This window comes from Diabrotica virgifera, chromosome 4 (genome assembly GCF_917563875.1).
Source record: "Diabrotica virgifera virgifera chromosome 4, PGI_DIABVI_V3a".
Taxonomy (NCBI): Eukaryota; Metazoa; Arthropoda; class Insecta; order Coleoptera; family Chrysomelidae; genus Diabrotica; species Diabrotica virgifera.
In genome coordinates, this window is record NC_065446.1 from 201,140,965 (window position 1) to 201,162,106 (window position 21,142).

General features: G+C 34.2%; 1 protein-coding gene across 3 annotated transcripts in view; it reads left to right on the top strand.

The window, feature by feature from the left end:
- LOC126884068 (glycerol-3-phosphate acyltransferase 4) overlaps positions 1-21,142 on the top strand; it is a 240,957-nt gene that overhangs the window by 175,142 nt on the left and 44,673 nt on the right. For all 3 annotated transcript variants that reach the window (XM_050649853.1, XM_050649854.1, XM_050649855.1), the window contains one exon: positions 11,906-12,021. In XM_050649853.1, the coding sequence (XP_050505810.1) occupies positions 11,906-12,021 (116 nt within the window). The remainder of the gene's footprint in view (positions 1-11,905; positions 12,022-21,142) is intronic.

The window sequence follows — 21,142 nt, forward strand, 5'->3', positions numbered from 1 at the left end:
AGTAGTTACACTACTGTATTATTGACGTAAAAAGACCTAAAAACATTTACATATACTGATTATGTAGGTATATATATGATATACATATTGGCATAGTATGTAAAATTACATATTGGCATAGTATGTAAAACTACACATTGGCATAGTATGTAAATAATATTATTACGTATATTCGGTACACTTATTTCGACTAGCCACCAATGATCGGTTATTAGAATATCCCGGTTATAAGAATATTTTGCCTGGTACAAAGGCTATTCCAATAGGCGGGTTCGACTGTACTTCAAAATACCTAACCAATGAGCTCCAGAAGAAGTTAATAGCATCAAAATTAAGCAAGTTATGATAAAACTAAGAGAACCGTTTCGAATTTTTTAGGAAAATGTGAAAAATAAAACATACCTACGCCATTTCCCTTTCGAATTTGTTAGGAAAATGTGAAAAATAAAACATACGCCATTTCCATAAAAATTAAAATTTATAGTAATCCTTACAAAAATTTCTTTGTATTAGCATAAGTAATGATTTTAACAATTTTCACCGGTTTAGAATGCATATTTTTGAAAAAAAGATATAATTTAAAAAAATCAGAGTTTTTAAAATTATCGTTATTTTCATTTTCTTTTGATAATAACTATAAAAATACTCAATATACGTAAAAAATGGTAAATAACCAAATTATAGTTTTTTCTATATCAAATATTATTACCATTTCTGTAGGGTGAAAAATAACCGAGATAGAAACGTTTAAAGCTTAAATTTTGCTGCGAGAACCATGTAACCGTGACCATTTAATCTTTGATTTTTAAAAAAGTGAGGGGTTTGAAAGATTCAATTCAACGCGTTCTAATAGCCTTTGGAATTATCTTTCAAACCGTTTTTAGGTGAACCTGATCTTAAATAACGGAGTTATTAAAAAAAAACGACATCATTTTTTGGAAAAAATTTTAAAGGGTGAAAATAACCGAGATAGAAACGTTTAAAGCTTAAATTTTGCTGCGAGAACCATGTAACCGTGACCATTTAATCTTTGATTTTTAAAAAAGTAAGGGGTTTGAAAGATTCAATTCAACGCGTTTTAATAGCCGTTGGAATTATCTTTCAAACCGTTTTTAGTTGAACCTGATATCTTAAAAAATAACAGGAGTTATTAAAAAAAACGATAACATTTTTTGGAAAATTTTTTAAAAGATAAAAGGTTGAAAAATTTTTGGAGCATAAATTTTAATGCTATTAACTTGTTCTGTATCTCATTTGATAGATATTTCTAAGTACTTTCACAAATGTTTAATGCTTTTTTTACTAAGGAGTGTAGTTAATTTTTTATTAGCTTCACTTTTGGCAATAATAACTTTTTTGTAAAAACTTATAGTTTTTGAGTTATCTATGAAAAATCGGTTGAAAACATGCATTTTTCTTACGAAAAATTAAAATTTTTAATCTTTAATAACTCAAAGAGTTTTGATTTATTTTAATAACTTTATATAACAAATTTTGCTTAGAATTTGTCCCACTATCTAATTATGGGGTTATTTTTAATAAAATAATTTTCACCCCGAGAAGGGGTGGCATCCACCCCCAGGTTAAAAGCGCAAGTTGGCACCATGTCATCTTTGTTTCTTCGGAGGTAATAGCTCATATCCACCTTCAGTGACTCCACTATTACTTCTTCCAATAATTTAATAACTTGTCTTCTGTCTTTCAAATAGTATACGTAGAGGCTGGGCTATATGCAAAATGCATAATGTGCATAATACATGCAGCATATTTATGGGTTTCTTTATAAATGCATATGCTATTCATATTTACTTGATTAAGAGCATATTGCGGCATATTTTGATGTATGCATTTGAAAATATCACATAAATAAAATAGTTTTCTATACATATTTAGATAATAGGTTCTTGGAATTATTCATAGCATTGCTCGATTTGTTAATGAATCTTTGACAAATTTCTTTTTAACAAATCAAATACCTCCTGAAAAAAATTTGCTACTAGTTAGCGATACCGCTTCCTACACGATTAAAGCTGCTACTAGTCTTTTTTTTTTCGAATTCGACACATGGTACATGCTTAGCGCTTGGTTTAAACAGAGTTGCAGAGAAAGTTAGCTCGAATTTTTAAATGTAAGCACTTTAATCGGCAATGTAAAGCAAGTATTTTTAAAAGCACCATTGCGAGTAGAAGCTTCCCGATATTCTTTTGCCACCTGAACCATTGTTGACTAGACATGGTTGTCAATGTCATGACACAATAGTGCCATATTTCTTACAAATACTTATATTTGTATCAAAAATGTTATATAAAATTTTGAACCTTCTTGTAATGCTGTTCAGAAGTGTCAAAAAAATTTTAATGAGAATTCTGTTCAGATTGAACTGTACTATATAAAATCAAATTTTGACATTGTAAACTGTATTACATAACTAGAGAGTGAAAAATTATCTTTAAATGATTGGACAACATTTGTATTGTTGATTATGTCCAAGAAAGGATAATAAATCTTTCAGGGACAATTGGGAAAAACATTAAAGATAAATTTAGTGAAGTTTTAAACAGAAATGAAGGTTTAGAGGAAGGAAACAGAAGGAAATAAATAACACGGAGGAAAGTTGGAAGCAGTTGTTAATATGAATCCCTCGCTAGTGTCAAACTTTAGATTTGCGCCAATTACATTTTGTAATGTTAAAATATCGTTTTCCTCATATAAACACATATTAACGGATAGAAGGCATATCATTACTCTGGAAAATATTGAACATTTTATGATTAATAAGGGGATCAGCAGGTCCTGTAATAGCAGGATCGAGGACATTTTATTGTGAATTTTCATTTATGTTTTATTATCAAATTTAAAGTGAGGTTACTTTGTGACACTTTTTTAGGTTTTGTGATGATATAGTACATACACTTTCGGTTTATTATGATTTTAAAAATATCACCTGAAAGCTCAATCTTTCCTCTATGTTCAGTGACAACTAGAATGCGCTATATGTTATAGAAATCAAGAAAATGTCAAAAAAAGTTGTCACAAAGTCGCACCACGGGTGTTTTTGCAATATTTATATGGAATTCTAACTGTGGCCAAAAGAAACACCCGTACATTTTTTACAAATAAAATTTTAATGTTAAATGTAGGTAACATATTGTGTTAAAATATAAATTTACTTTGGTAGAAATATCTTCTAAAAATTCTTCTTCAAAAGTCAAAGTTTTCACGCCAACCTAAAATCACCTGTTTTGAAGATGATCAAATCAGCTGTGGCATGACGAGCAAAGTTGCACTAGGAACTTTGGTTATTGTTCCCTAGATAATGCATATAGTCTACTATTGAAATAAAACATTTTCATTACTCCAGCATTTCTAATGACTCGACCAAGTTAATAAGTTTAACTTTAGAGGCCACTGTCACAAAGTAACCATATGTGTCACAAAGTAGCCTCACTTTACATATAAACACTCTATAAGTTACACTATAATTTTATTTCTCACCGAATCTCAATCCTTGATCAATCCTTACATGTAATAAATACATATTTGGTTACTTTTAAGTGCATGTTGCATGCATATTTTAACCATTTTTTAGTGCAATAATCCAGGCTCTAGGTATAAGACATAAAAAATTAGATTTTTAAAACGTAAAATTATATATTAAAGAACTTATTTCATGTATGTCTGTTTGTTGTTTGAATTTATTCAGTATAATTATTACGGCTTAGGATTTTAAAATATCTCGTTGCTTTTTTTTTTTCTTACTATACGCATGCATTTGGACTTGATTTCAAAGTAAATTAGGTACATAAAAAAGTACTAAAACAACAAAAGTAAATTACTAGATTGTATAAAGATGGGAACTAAATTATTACAAAGAACAATTCCTTAATTAGTTTCAAATTAATTTATTTGATACTTAACTTAATCAGTAGTTTGTATTATGTCTTGGTTGTTGGTTCTATAATTTCGTCTTTTTATAGAATGACGCATCGATCATTATGAATTTCTAATACGTAAAAATCGTCAGGTGTTTTACTTTAATAGTTTTTTAAAGTTTTTTGGGAATAAGAATATTATTATAGTTCTTTTTCACCAAATAGACGAGGGCATTTAGCACAAAATAAATAAATTTTTAAATACAGCACATAGAGACTTGCAGTTTTTTGCATTATGTTCAGGATGACGCCAGGAAAAAAGTCTACTATTCAAAAATGGGTGGAAATGCATAATTGCACTGTAAAGTGCATAAAATGCATCCAAAATTGCATAAATATAAAAATAAAGTCAAAATCAGTATACTAAGGAACAAAATTTATTATTTGGGGGGTTTTTGGTTAACTGAATACGATTACGCAATCAGAACTGATTATGCAATCACCTGGTGCCCAAAGTCAGTGCAAGAGACGTCATCTTCTGGAATTTCGATGGTTTTCGGCATTAAATCGATGCAAACGGATTACTTACGGGTTTTAGTAGTCACTAAGTACTAATATGCCATCAGAATTGACATACGGAGTACCTGGTGCCCAGGGTCGCTACTAACGCACGTCATCTTCTGGAGTTTCGAGGGTTTTCGGCACTAAATTGATGCAACTGGACTATTCGGGGGTTTTTGAGGTGGTTAAACACAAATATGCCATCAGAACAGACCTCTGGATCACCTGGTGCCCAAGGTCACTGCAAGGGACGTCATCTTCTGGACTTTCGAGGGCTTTCGGTATTAAATTGGTGCAAACGGATTACTCGGGGGTTTTGAGGTCGCCAAACACGAATATGCCATCAGAATAGACCACCAGATTACCTGGTGCCCAAGGTCACAGCAAGGGACGTCACCTTCTGGAGTTTCGAGTGTTTTCGGCATTAAATTGATGCAAACGGATTACAAACGGGTTTCTGGGGTCGCTACACACGAATATGCCATCAGAATTGAATTCCGGAGTACCTTGTGCCCAGGATCGCTACTAGGACACGTAATATTCTGGAGTTTTGAGTGTTTTCGGCATTAAACTGATGTAAACGGATTACTCACGGGATTTTTGGGGTCGGTAAACACGAATATGATATCAGAACTGAACGTCATCTTCTGGAATTTCGATCGTTTTCGGTATTTAATTGATGAAAATGGATTACTGGAGGGTTTTTGAGGTCGCTAAACACGAATATGCCATCAAAACCGACCCCCTGGGCACCTGGAGCCCAAGGCCACTGCAAGGGACGTCCTCTTCTGGAGTTTTGAGGGATTTTGGCATTAAATTGATAAAAATTGATTACTCGGGGGTTTAGAACAAACACCGGAGCACCTGGTGCATATCATCTTATGGAGTTTAGAAAAATTTTGGTACTAAATTGATGTAAACGAATTGCTCATGGGTTTTTGGGTTTACGGAATACGAACTCTACTATGTTGATCTATCTAATTTTTTACATGAGTTTTATTATGCGTTGACATTATTAGTGATTACCGTAATCACTAGATACTCCAGAATTCCTCATGTAAGCCATATTCGTTTAGAAAAATTTTGGTACTAAATTGATGTAAACGAATTGCTCATGGGTTTTTGGGTTTACGGAATACGAACTCTACTATGTTGATCTATCTAATTTTTTACATGAGTTTTATTATGCGTTGACATTATTAGTGATTACCGTAATCACTAGATACTCCAGAATTCCTCATGTAAGCCATATTCGTGTTTAACAACCCCAAAACCAAAAAGTAATCCATTTTTCATCAATTTAGTACCGAAAACTCTCGAAACTCCAAAAGATAACGTGTTTTAGGCACCAGGTGCTTCGGTGTCTGTTCTGATGGCGTTTTCGTGTTAAGGTACCTGAGAAACCCATGAGTAATCCGTTTTCATCAATTTAGTACTGCAACCACTCAAAACTCCAGAAGATGACCTGCCTTAAGCACCAGATGCTGCGTGGGTTGGGTCTGATGGCATATTCATATTCAGGAACCCCAAAAACTCAAGAGTAATGCGTTTGCACTAATTTAGTACCGAAAACTATCGAAACTACAGATGAAAACGTGCCTTAGGCACCAGGTGCTCCGGTGTCTGTTCTAATGGCGTATTTATGTTCAGAAACCCAAAAAACTCCTGAGTAATCCATTTGCATTAATTAAGTACCGAAACCGCTCGAAACTCCAGAAGATGACGTGCCCTAAGTACCAGGTGCACTGGTGTCTGTTCTGATGACGCAATCGTGTTCAACAAAATCCGATTAGTAAGTAATCCGTTTGCATCAATTGAATGCCGAAAACCCTCGGAACTACAGAAGATGACCTGCATTAGGCACCAGGTGCTCCGAGGGTGAGATCTAATGGCGTATTCGCGTTCAGCAACCCCAAAAACCTACGAGTAATCCGTTTGCATTAATTTAGTACCGAAGACTCTCGAAGCTCCAGAAGATGACGCCCCTAACAATAACCTTGGGCACCAGGTTCTCCGGGATTCGGTTCTGATGGCATATTCGTATTTAGCGACCTCAAGAACCCCTCAGTAATCCATTTGCATCAATTTAATGCCAAAATTTCTCGAAACTCCAGAAGATGACGTCCCTTGCAGTGACCCTGGCCACCAGGTGCTCCGTGGGTCTGTTCTAATGGCATATTCGTGTTTAGCGACCTCAAAAACTCCCCGAGTAATCCATTTGCATCCATTTTATGCCGAAAACCCTCGAAACTCCAGAAGATGACGTGTCCTAGTAGCGATCCTGGTCACCAGAACTCCGGAGTTCAATTCTGATATCATATTCGTGTTTAGCAACCCCAAAAACACGTAAGTAATCCATTTGCATCAATTTAATACCGAAAGCCCTCGAAACTCCAGAAGATGACTTCCCTTGCAGTGACCTTGGGCACCAGGTGATCGAGAGGTCTGTTCTGAAAAACTCCCCGAGTAGTCCAGTTACATCAATTTAGTGCCGAAATCTTTCGAAACTCCAGAAGATGACGTGCCTTAGTAGCGACCCTGGGCACCAGGCACTCCAAAGGTCAATTCTGATTCCATATTCGTATTTAGCGACCCCTAGAACCCCTGAGTAATCCATTTGCATCGATTTAATGCCGAAAACCATCGAAACTCCAGAAGATGACGTCTCTTGCAGTGACCTTGGGCACCAGGTAGCGTTGCCAGGTGTCCCGATTTGCGCAGACGTCCCGATTTTCAGGGGTCTGAGGACGCGTACCGATTTGTACCCGATCGGGATACCAAATGTCCCGATAAATTTCACCCACGAAAACCAATTTCAGCATGGCTTGCAGTGAATTTTATATGTAACTATGTTATAAAAACCAAGGCACTCCTAAAGGCGACAATATCGAATGAAAAATATAATTTACTTAATCTACAATTTTATTTTGTAATTTCGTCTGATTATTATTATTATGTAGGATTAAATGCGGATTATAAAAACACCTTGTAGTCCAGTAAATGAACGGGAAATACGGCGATACCGTGTAATTTTCAGGGTTAACTCCAAATTGCATGAAAATTTGGACTTAGGTTCTACTTACCATCCCCTCAAAGTTGAACTTCTGCTGTTGGTTGCTTTTACTCGGGAGGTGACAGTCACCCCTAGTCGGGGGTGAAAAACCGCTCGTTTAAAATAAGTGTAACTTAGTTATTACTTTTCGAGTTATTTGCGATTGATGTTTATTTTTCGACAATAAAAATCACGGTTTGAAGCGGTTTTTCACAAATAACTCAAAAAGTAAGAATTTGATCGAAAAAAATATTCTTAACAAAGATGTAGCATATAAAAAAATGAAAAAAAATGTGAATTCGTAAAATCTATAGACCCAGCAAAAGCAAAGTTGTAGAAATGTTTAATAAAGCTTTATTTTTATGTTTTAAAAAAGTTTCTAGCATCAAAACTAAGCGAGTTATGCTTAGTGTGACCAACTCCAATTCAGTCGAATCCGGGACAAGGCTGAAAAAAATACCTGAAATCCGGGACTTTTCAATGAAAATCGGGCCATTTTTTTTTCAGAAGACGATAATTAAAATACAGAAACGAAAAAATGCCCACCGTTTTAGTTTTCGTAGAACTATAATACCACGATATAAAATGCATGCGTTTGGGATGTGGTATTAGTATTACACTTTAGAAATTGTCCACTTTTTTCGTCCCACCAATTCAATTTGATGTGACTTCTTAGGAGAATAACGTATTCAAAATTGCAAAATAGAATTTTACCAAAACTTTGAAAATTCGGATGGCCCGGAAGCCTTGTCCGGGACGCCGGGACACGACTTCGTAATTCGGGCCATGTCCCGGATTTTTCGGGCTAGTTGGTCACACTAAGTTATGCTCAAAATCAAGTTTTTTTGAAAAAAAAAATCGTGAAAATCTCCTCCTATTTAGCACCCCAAATGAAATTAATCGTTACCGCTTTACAAACAATTTACTTTTCTTATGTATTTTTTATATAATCTCAAGTTTCACCGGTTTCAAGGGCTTATTTCTGAAAGGGTCATAATTGAAAGGGCCTGATGGAGTCACTAATCACACGTGTATGCAAAATATGAACAGATTCTGATATCTTAACCAATTTGTGTCTTACAGAAAAACACAATGAAACTATCATATTTATAAAAGCAAAACCTACATTTTTTTTACTCCTTGAGATTTTTCGTATCACTAATACTTTTCAAGTTATTTTGAAAAAAGAGCATTTTTTCGTATAAACAATACACATATAAAGTAAATGGTAGAGCGGCAATTTTATTTAGGGTGCTATGTAGGGAGATATTTTCACGATTTTTTTTTACCAAAAAAAAGGGTCAACTTTATTTTGAGCGTAACTTGCTTGGTTTTAATGCTAGAGACTTTTATATAAAAAAATAAAGATTTTTTTAAAGACTTTAAATAATTTCAATAAGTGCTTCCCAAAAATTGCTTCACTTTTTGATTATTTCACGTTGATATATTCAATTTGGAATTTGACGAATAAGAACGTATTTTTGATGAGCTACAACTTTGCTTTTACTGGTTTTATAGACTTTCTGAACACACAAGTTTTTTGTTTTTTTATAAGCTAGATATATTTTTGCTAAGACAATTGTTTTCGATAAAGTACTTCTTGACTTTGCGAAAAACCGTCTGAAGAAGTGGTTGTTTTTATCGAAAAATAAACATGTTGACTTGGTTAAAATAAAAGTATTGACTTGGTTAAAAAGTCTATAGAAAAAAATTGGCTTAGATTTAGTAAATTTATCCATTTTGGGACTTATTTCAAACGCGCGTTTTTTCTAACCCGAGAAGGGGTACTTGTCACCCCCCAAATAAAAGCAACCAACGGTACAAGTTCAAATTTGAAGTAGACGGTAAGTAGAACCTTACGACGGTAAGTAAAACACTCCAAAACAGTTATTTACTGGGCTATTGTTGTTTATTTGTCCCGATCTACAACCCTAAATCCCCATTTGGTTTACCTTATGTACCGATTTAAAACAAATCGGACCTGGCAACACTAGCACCAGGTGACCCGGGGATCAGTTCTGATGGCGTAATCGTATTAAGTGACCCCAAATAATAAATTTTGTTCCTTAGTATACTGATTTTGACTTTATTTTTATATTTATGCAATTTTGGATGCATTTTATGCACTTTACAGTGCAATTATGCATTTACAGTGCAATTTTAAAGTAAGTAAGTAAAGTAAAGCATCCTGAACATAATGCAAAAAACTGCAAGTCTATTTAAAAATTTATTTATTCGTGTGTTTTTAGTGCTAAATGCCCTGGTCTAAAAAGACCTCATATTGAAAAATTTATTCAAAGAGTTTGTTATTTTTTAAGTCCTTGTTTTTTCAAATTTACGTTGATTTACATACTTTTTTATTTGGACCTGTTTTTTAACTAAAAAATAAAATGAGAATTAGTGAGAAACCAATAAAGTATCCGTTTTACCGTAGTTTGAAACGTAGCAATTCGGCCTTATTATTTGCAGATCCAATACTTTATTAATGTTATTAGTTATTGGTCTTAGTCGACTTGTTTGACTTGTTGGATCTGTAGGTCAATTAAGACTGATACCTAAATATTTATCATACTTACTAATTTTTAAGGTTGCGGGTCGATTATCTTTTATTAAATATTGATTAAATTTATTGTTAGGTGAGACAATAGAGGAAAAACAATGACTTATACGAATTACTGAATAATGTTGCAAGAGAATATTGTTCTGAAGCTATTTTCTTGTTGCATCTTAATAAAATTTACCATTTTTATTGGGAATAAGCCACAATGATAAGTTTATATTTACGTTTCAATGTCCACTTCAGAAATCGTTCTCAAAATCCAAAACATTCATCAATGTTTCACAATTATTGCAATAAGGACAGTTTAGTTTTAGTTCTTCGGGACCAGCGGCGATCGATAAGATTGTTACAGTTCTCAATTCGACTGATCAATTTAAAATGAAGCAATAAATATAATGCAGTTATCTGTTTATCATTCTGTTGAACCACTAATGTGGTTGTACCACTAATTAGTTAAAAAGTTTTACCAAACTGACACTGAAATCTCTCTCTTAATGTACTGAAATAAGTTCTTTTTAGCGGATATTTTAAAAACAATTCTACAGGGTGTTTCATTAATAATTTTAAATATTTTAACTGTAGATTCCTGGGCTCAAAATATTAAGGTTTATCCTAGATCACTTAACCCGAAAATGCTTCCTAAGGGAGCTAGAGCTCTTTGAAGATGGCGTCTTGTAATTAGTTTTTTTTTATATCCAGAACGCTTCCATTTCGAAAGACAAAAACTGGTCCGCCTTTTAATCTTCCAGAGATAAATCAATTCTATTAATCTAAAATTTCTAGTACCGGTCATAGGCGTCCGTTTTGGGTAACGGTTATTTTATCGCATAACTTTCTTGTCTTGAAATTTTAAGCATTTTTGGCACTGGATTATTAAATTGTGAGGTATTCTAGTTTCAAAAGATATTCTTGCTTTAAGTCAGTAGAATACACCATTTTCTAGAAAAATCGATTTGAAATTTTTTTTTTTTTTAATTTGAAAAAAAAAATAAAAAAACGGTGTATTTACCGACTTGAATCAAGAGTAACTTTTAGTACTAGAATACCTCAATTTAATAATCTACTGTCAAAAATGCTTAAAAATTAAAGACACAAAAAATTATGGGATCAAATAACCGTTGACCCATCCAAAACGGGCACATATGACAGGTACTAGAAATTTGCAATTTATGAAATCGATGCATCTCTGGAAGTTATATAAACGTACCAGTTTGTGAAAGACTAAGTTTTCAATCTAATGGCATATAAAACAACTTAATGTTACTCTACATCCCACCAGACTGAAAACAATGGGAACCTTCTCTGGTTACACCTCCGAGTCTTCTACAATTTGCAAGCCATAATGGATGCTGAGACTAAGGAAGATGAGGGAATTTTACAATTTATAATTCACGTCCCATCTGTTCAGCGCGGTAAAGTTCCAACGAGAATTGTTCCCTTCGTACTCCAATCAGAATAAACATGTAAATCAAAAATGAATAACCATTTTCATTTTTTAATTTACATGTTTACTTTTGGTTTACAAGGACCAATTACAAACAAGCTTTACGGTGGGGGAAATTTCATTTACTCCTCTTGATTTAAATATGTAGGCGTACCAGTTTTAATTTTTCTAAATAGAAGCATTCTGGAGGTATTTAAAAAAAACTAATTACAAGACGCCATCTTCAAAGAGCTCTAGCTCCCTTAGGAAGTATTTTCAGACTAAATGATTTGGGTTAAACCTTAATATTTTGAGCCCAGAAATCTACAGTTAAAATATTTCCAATTATTAATAAAACACCCTGTTTATAAAGATACATTAATTTTATAAAAAATTAATTTTAACCGAGCATAATTGTTTTACTTTTCTATGTATAGATTGGTCAACGTCATGGTGGTTTCTTAGGAATTTTCCAAAGAGCCTTAGCCAGAGCTTCACCGCATATCTGGTTTGAAAGGTCGGAGACTAGAGACAGAAGTGCCGTTGCAAACAGGTAAATACATTTTCCTTATGTTTTCTGCTCTAAAATTAATAATAAGTTTTCTTTAAAACCGCCCAAACATGTCCAACTTTAAGAGCCCCGCAGACTGTAGACTTTTTATCGGCCGATAGTTTGGTCGGCTTCTTAATCAGTACAAAGAGGTAGGCATATGCGCACATTACACCGATTCAGTATAGTCCATGTGGTGAGACCGCTCCCGTCTGAAAAACATTTCTAATTCGGTTTCTCTGCGGATTAATATTCAAAAATGTCCCCTTTAAACAAATCTAAAGGGTGCCGGACGGAATTTTTGGGCAGAAATTGTTTAAACAATTTTTTTAAAGAAATACCTAAGATCCCTTATTATTATTTAAAAACTCATATTTAAATTAGTATTTTAAAGGGTGCCAATAACTTGGATTAAAGTTTAAACATTCCTTTTCAAGATTCCGAAGAGTGATCGGGTCCAACTTCAATTTAGACCGCAGTTTTGTAATTGTTAATTATGCGTGTCCATCCGGTTTTTTTGCCGATGCGGCGCGCACTATTTTCAAAAATTTATTTTCCTCCGAAAAATATTTTTCTAGATTCTTTGGGAGATTCTAAATAAAATAAGATTCTTGACATTATTCTCAAAAGTTAATAGTTTTAAAGTTATAAGCGATTTAAAATCCGAAAAATGACAAAAAAACACATTTTCGCATTTTAAATCGCTATAACTTTAAAACTAGTAACTTTTGAGAAAAATGTCAAGAAACTTATTTTATTTAGAATGTACCAAAGAATCTAGAAAAAATATTTTTCGGAGGAAAATAGAAGATTTTTGAAAATAGTTCGCGCCGCACCGGCAAAAACCGGATGGACACGCATAATTAACAATTAAAAAACTACGGTCTAAATTGAAGTTAGACCCGATCACTCTTCGGAATCTTGAAAAGGAATGTTTAAACTTTAATCCAAGTTATTTGCACCCTTAAAAATACTAATTTAAATATAAGTTTTTAAGCTTCGAAAAGGCGTATTTTCGCATTTTTTAGATTTTAAATCGCCTATAACTCGAAAACTGTCAATTTTTGAGAAAAATCACAAGATACCTTTCTTGTTTAGAATGACCCAAAAAATCTAAAAATATATTTTTTGGAGCAATAAAAGGTGATCTTATGTATTTGTTTAAAAAAATTGTTTAAACAATTTCTGCCCAAACATTCCGTCCGGCACCCTTCAGATTTGTTTAAAGGGCACATTTTTGAATATAAATCCACAGAGAAACCGAATTAGAAATGTTTTTCAGACGGGAGCGGTCTCACCACATGGACTAGTATCGGAAAATAGAAAAGTTTGATGGGCCTTCAAACTAATCTGTCGGCCAACTATCGGCCGGTTTAATCAGTGTTGGCTAAGAGCCCTCGCATACTGCAGACTTTTTATCGGCCGATAGTTTAGTCGGGTTGGTGAAGAGTGAGCAGACTAGCAACAGCCGACCGACTATTCTCGAGCGAACTAGGACTTGCGCACACACGACGATTGTTTATCGGCCGATACTCTAATTCTCTCCTAGTTTTGGTGTCCGATACTCGTGCCGTGCGAATATTTTTTGAATATTTTTGCGAAAAAATAGCATCGCCTAATTCACAATCGTTAATTGTAGAAACCTGAGTGGTACAATTAGCATGACTAGTTCATTGAAGCTGGCTATGATCATCCGATAAAAGGCGAAACACTTTTTTAGGTAATCTATTAATTCAGAATACATTGTGTAGAATTTTCCAATAAATAATCTATCGCTCAGAATTCATCATCATCAACAGCTGTTCCATCCATCGTCCGAAGTAAGCCTCCCTTAGGTGTATCTGTTCCGTGGTAGGTTACGGAATCAATTAAATGCAATTAAAATAAATGTAAACACAACAAACTGTCAATAATATATTTATTTGTGTCGGTAAAATAGCGTGGATATTTCTCGAAAGAGGGTTTGTTATTCTTTGCGAGTGTGGTGGTGTGACTGCCCCGGGTGCCCGCTGTGACTATACTTTTTTTTTTATTTTAATGTTTATTAGGCAATCTGTTATAACATATAACAATAGGCACATTTTATCTGAGAAATAATGACATGAAGAGATTGTGACCAACGCCACACATCTCTATAGAGATAATATTAAATTACTGTATTACATATATTAACTTAGCTACTGTAACAATATTAATGTCTGTGCGGTAAATCTAATGGTGTCTGTCTCTTTAACCGTTTTGTTTCCTGACTGTTGTCTAACAAATTAATTGCAAGCACATTCGCGTGGCTTTCAAGACGTACGATGTATTTTGCACTTAACTCCACTATCACTTCATTGACGGTTTTGGTTTCCAGATCATTGTAAATATCCCAGTTAGTAACAAACCACGGAGCATCGATTATTGAACGTAACACCTTGGACTGGAATCTCTCAATTATGGATACATTCGACTTGGATGCTGTTCCCCAGAGCTGCAGACCATATGCCCAGACTGATTTGAATATTGTGTTGTAGACTAGCAGTTTATTTCTTATCGTGAGCTTAGACTTACGCCCTAGAAGCCAATAATGCTTACTAAATTTTATGCCCAGTTGTTTCCGTTTGTTCCATATATGGGTTCTCCAGGTTAATCCCCTGTCCAAGTGCATGCCCAGATATTTTACAGAGGTAACTGAGGGAATTACCTTATTATTTATTGTTACTGTAGGTGATTCACCGTGACATTTTGTAAAAACAATATGGTTTGATTTTTGTTCATTCAATTTAATTCTCCAATTTTGTGCCCATGTATTTATTTGATGTAATACTCTCTGGAGTTTTGCAGCAGCTTCGACGGGATTTTGGTGTACTGCTAGGATTGCAGTATCGTCTGCAAAGGTGGTGGTCGTTATATCACGATTTGTGGGTAAGTCGGCTGTGTAAATCAGATACAGTTGTGGTCCCAGAACACTTCCTTGCGGTACCCCTGATCTGATGGGATAAAGTTTTGTATAGGCTGACTCAAACTTCACTCGAAAGTATCTTTCTGATAAATACGACTTAAGGAGTGTATATAGTTCCTCTGGTAAGTTCTTTTTCAGTTTATACAACAGTCCTTGATGCCAAACTTTATCAAAAGCCTGGCTAACATCGAGGAATGCTGCTGAACAGTAACTTTTTTTCTTCAAATGTTTTATTTATAACGTTGACCACTCTGTGAACTTGTTCAACGGTGCCATGCTCTTTCCTAAAGCCAAATTGGTCGTCGGGTATCATATTTCTGTCTGTTAGTATTTGTAGAAGTCTTTTTTCTATTATTTTTTCCATTATCTTAGACATTACTGGCATTAAACTAATTGGTCGATATGAAGTGGGCTCATTTGGAGGTTTTCCTGATTTTTGTATAAGGATAATTTCCGCAATTTTCCATTGCATTGGGAAGTGTTTTAGCCTTAGTACCGCATTACACAATTGAGTTAGCATTTTAATTGCTTTGGTAGGTAGATTTTTAATTACCTCACCTGTGATTAAGTCATAGCCAGGTGCTTTCTTTTTTATTAGATTATTGTTGATTATGTTTTGAACTTCTTTGGGTGAAGCGTGTAGTGTGTTTTCTCCTGTCGGGGTTTGGTTCTGTAGGAAATTGTAGATTTCTTGATCGTTATTTGTTGCAGCAGCTGGTATAGGTTTGAAAACTTCTTCTAGGTATTCGCCGAAAGTTTCTGCCTTTTCATTGTTTGTTCTGGCCCATGTTCCGTTGGATTTTCTAATTGGTGGGATATGACGATGTTGCTGTTTTAATTTTTTTGTAGCCTTCCATAGCGCATAATCGCTGGCATCTGACGGCGTTAAATTTTCTAGGTATTCTTGAACGCTGTTATTTTTTAGTTGTTTTAGTAGTTCCTTCAATTGTCGTGCTGCTCTATTGAGCCTTAACTTGTCATCTGGATGTCTGGTTTGCTTCCAAGTTCTACTCAGATACCTTTTTTCAATTATTTTTTCTCTGACATTTATTGGACAATTCATTTTTTGTTTTGCTTTTGTTGGTGGAGGTGTTGATTTCCATGCAGCTTCCTGAATCGTTGTTGTGTAATTTTGGATTTCTTTTTCTAGTTCTTCTGGTGACTTTAGTGATACGTTTAGTTCAATATTTGCTTCAACCCTTTCTCTGAAAGCTTGCCAGTTGGTTTTGTAATTGTGCAACTTGGACAGAGGCTCTTTTTCTTTAATTCCTGAATGTACAGTTGCTACTACAGGAGTATGATCAGACTCTATATCAAAATTTGATTCGATACTTAGATATCCTCTTGAGAACCCTTTTGTAACAAAGAAATCTAAACAGTCGGGAACTTTCTGCGGGTCTGATGGCCAGTATGTAGGCTGATACGTAGACAAATGGTCCAAGTGTTGTTCTGATATGATTTGATGTAGTACCCTGCCTCTTCCAGGAGCGCACAGTCTTAAACCCCAACTAGTATGTTTGGCGTTATAGTCTCCACCTGCCAGGAAACGGTTACCAAGTTGGTTAAAGAGTTTACTTAAAGAATTTTTGTTAGCTCTATAATTTGGTGGGCAGTATACAGCAGCTATCGAGATTGGTCCGATCCAATCTTCTATTTCAATGGAGACTGCTTGTAGATCTGGTTGTTCAATCTTGTGTAAAATATGGTGTTTTATACCCTTTCTAATGATTATAGCTGCTCCAGCACTGGCTCTTCTTGCTGCGTCTGGATGGGCAGCATTGTACATTAAATAGTTGGATGTTCTAAAACTATTTTCTGATGTTAAGTGAGATTCAGATATTAGAATTATATCTAGATTGTGAAATTTTAAAAATGCCTCAATTTCATTCTTCCGATTTATGACCCCATTGGCGTTCCATAAAGCTATTTTAAATATTTGAGCCATTAATTGTTGGATTTAGTGTTTTGCTGTACTAGATCTCTCAAATGTCTTATTTCCTTGGTTAGTTCAAGGATTGCTTGCTGTTGCTTTTCTATTTGTTGTTGAAGTTGAACGTATTGTTGCAGGAGATAATTATTTTGTTGTTGAAGAAACGTGGTGAATTGATTGTTTGTTGACTGCGGTAATAACTCTACCCTGTTTATATTTTGAACTTGATTTTGATTTGAAGCTGCTTGTGCATATGTTTTTACCTCTGCTGGAGCGTGTGAGCTGCTTATAGTGTTTTGTGATTCTTTTTCTTGTACTTTTGGTCTTGTCACTTGATTTTGTACAGCCACACCATTACTGGAGGGATATCTTCTATTTAAAATTTCAAGGTATACCTGACAACCTTTATAATTTGCAGGATGTGCTCCTCCACATAATGCACATTTTGCTGGATTGCCATCCTCTTTTTTCTTTTTGCAGGTACGGTAGTCGTGATACTCAGCACATTTCACGCAGCGAAATTGTTGAGTGCATTGGTTTCTTGTGTGTCAATAACTTTGGCATCGTTTACATTGCACTATAGTTTGCTTTTTGTGGGGTGTTTCGAATCTAACAACTGCATTTAACAGTTTTGAGATTTTAAAGATATCACCGTTATTTCGATTTCTCTCAATGTCAATAAAGAACAAGTTTTTGGGTGATTTTGTTTGTTTGTCATGGACATTCATTATTTGTTTTACCTTATGACCTTCTTCAGCTAATGCTGCTGTTATGTCTTTTTTGTCTGTGCTGTGGTGTATGTTACGTAAAACTACTCTGTACGATTTTTCTTCTGGTAGTTTATAGGTATGCCTGACGATTTTATTGTCGTCCAGCAGCTTTTTGATTGTTTTGTAATTGTCGATAGTAGTTGTCTGGATTTTTATTTTGTTTTCTGATAACAATTTGTAAGCAAAATCTGACGTAGATGAGCGAATTAATGTTAGAAGACCTGGTAAATTTGAGACTCCATATAGTATAAAAGGAGGAACTTTATCTATTTCCTTTTTGTTATTATTTCTTTGCTCTGTATCATCTTCATTTGATAGTGAAGAAAAACGATTTTGTGTGCTAATAGAATTTTCAACTTCACTTACCTTTAAGGATTTCTTTTTCATTTGTGGGCTGTTGCTATTTCTTCTCCGCTTCTTATATTCAATTTTTTGGAACTCATTTGGTTGAAATACTTCATTATCTGAATTTTCTTGCTCCATTTTTTCGTTTTCTGACAGTGAGACATTTCTTATTTGGTTTTATTACTTGTAGTTGGCTTTACTGCATCATAATAATAATTTATCTTCTGCTGAACTTTATTATGGTGGCTTTGATCGGGAATGGCCTGTGTTGACATCGTGAATGGTGTACATTGCATTTGTTGTTGAGTGAGAAACATCCCCTGTTCGTAGTTGTTATGAGCCGCATAATTTTGTGGTACCATTGAGATGGATTGATTTGCATCTAATGCAGTTGGATACTGAACATTTTGCGTACCGTAAATGTTTGGGATGGGTTGCATTTGTATATATGGTGTCATTTCCCCTATATTCGTATTTTGATACATTTTTGGTTTAATAATTTATTCACCTAATTTATTAAGTTACGCCACTGATTAAAATAGTCATACCGATTATTGTGTTTGACTTTTTCACAGTATTAGGTATTAATTGTTATTTGCTTTGTTTCTTAATGATGGGTAATTAATAAATAAATAAATACCTTTATACGATCACTGATAACAGCTATCACAAAGCCATAAGACACCTGCACCGGTTTTCGCCTTCAGATGCAGGTAACTTCTTTGTATGTAGCGTAAGTTGTTGTTAAGTTTTATTTTTAAAACACAGCACAGTTTAAAACAGATTAAAAACAGTTTAAAAACGTTGTTTCGAATATTTGTATTTGCATCGATTGGCCATTCGACCTTATCGGTCGACGTCTGAAACGGAACTGTGACTATACTGACCTACAAACATTAGTTTTACATGTCTCTGGTTTTTAAAGAAGTGGAAGACTGATTTATTGACATGTGGAATTCTGTTTCCCATAAATTGAACATACCATTAACATCTGGTGTTTTAAAAGCTGAGAAGGCATTTTACCTGAATACTGATATATTTCGTTTCTTAAAATTTAACAGGCCCTTTTATGCATATGGTTTGTGAATTTTAAATGGGACGCACTATTTCATTTTGAAAAAGTTATTAAAAATTAAAATTAGCAAAATAGTAATTGAAGCGTGTCGCCACATATCCATTCATTTCTGTTTGTTGTTATTGCATCCATTCGTGGCCAGCCATTTACTTGATGACATCAGTCCATCTTGTTTAAGGTCTGCCTCTACTTCTCTTGCTTGTCCTTGGTCGCCATTCAAGAATTCGCTTCGTCTAACTGTTGTCTTCCATTTTTCCTATGTGTCCTACCCAGTTCCATTTTACATTGGCAATCTTCTGGATCACCTCCGTTAGTTTTTATCGTCTTATTATTTCTTCCATTGTGAATGTAATACACTCAATACTCTCGGAATCTCTTCTTGGTTTTCCTCGTCCATTTTATGAGAGCGATAATAATATTTCTGGATAATTTTTGCATTGGGCGACTACTCACTTCAGTAGTCAAATACGAACTTGAGTACTAAATCGTTCCAGAATAGTTGATCGACAGTTGCTAGTCTGCGCCCCCATCACCAACCCGACTGTTTAGTTGGCTCGGTATGCGCACTACAGCCCAACCCGACCAAACTATCGGCCAATAAAAAGTCTGTAGTCTGCGGGGGCTCTAACTGTTCCAGTAGTGTGTTCGTTTAGTTCAGTTAATCAAAATTAAGTGTTGCGGTACGCTTACTTCTTTTAATATATGCCATAAGTGTTGCCATTTGACCCTGTCGAACGCTTTACGATAATATATAAATCAAAAAATATATTGAATTTCCAAGATTTTTCTATTATTTGTCTTATAGAATAATCCACCCTAGGGCGTTTATGGCCTCTCTGAACAAATTGAAATATAAAATACCTCTTAATTTCGTTTTACAGCGAATTATTTTATATTAGTTTTACTCCTGAGTATCGGAACCAAGTTTTAATTGGAATTTGGTCATGATGAATAGACAGGTATACCGAATTCGCTCTACCGAGATTAAATTTGACACATTCGGAATAGGGTTTTCATCGATTGTCATTTGTTTCGAGCTTCTGTCATGTGTCACATAATATTAATATATCTACGTCATACGTCTCTGGTTTGTATCATTGTTATATACCAATAACGTAGCATACTTGTAACCTGCAGCTTTCTAAGACTAAGGCTTTTCATTCACAGTCATTTGTTTCGAGCTTCTGTCATGTGTAATATTAATATATCTACGTTATACGTCTGTGGTTTGTAACATTATACCAATAACGTATGACGTAGATATATTAATATTATGTGACACATGACAGAAGCTCGAAACAAATGACTGTGAATGAAAAGCCCTATAGGAAACATACAACACAAAAATTCCTACCTCACACTATTAACTGCTAAAATCAACTTAATCTTTCATTAAAAAAAGAAGAATTATTAGAAATAGTGGGAGTTGTCTACTAATCTCATAAAATTTTGTGAAGTTTATTTCTACAAAATATTTTTTATTTTGTACAATAAATAATTTTCTCATTTTTTGTCAATACATTATAATGGTGTAAATAAATAATTATTGATTGGCGTAAGGTTTATGATATTTTTATGTCTGTTTACTATTAATAATATTGGCTATGTGAAGGTGCATTGGTTGTGTAGTAATTTTCAGTCACTTCTGACAACTGAATTTCCCAAAAAAGAAATTACTAACGTCACTGTCAAAGTGAATCTCGATAGAGCGAATTCAGTATATAGTCTTTTTACCACAAAGGCAAGATTACGTAGGTCAAAATTTCTGACGTAAGAGCACTGAAATATTATTAGAATGTGACTTGTCATCATGGCTACGTTAATGTCATTACTTGTCAGATATTTTCTTTGTTTTTGTTTACTGTATAAATAATATCTCTAATTCTTTATTCTAATAATTTTCATTTGCTGATAATAAACTGATAATAATCAGTTTTCATTTCTTGCCGAAATATATTAATAATACGCCGAAATATTTGTAATGTTAATTAAAGTAAATAAACATAAACTTTAAAATTGACATTTCTCTAGCATTTCTTACAAGTGTCAAAATGGTAATA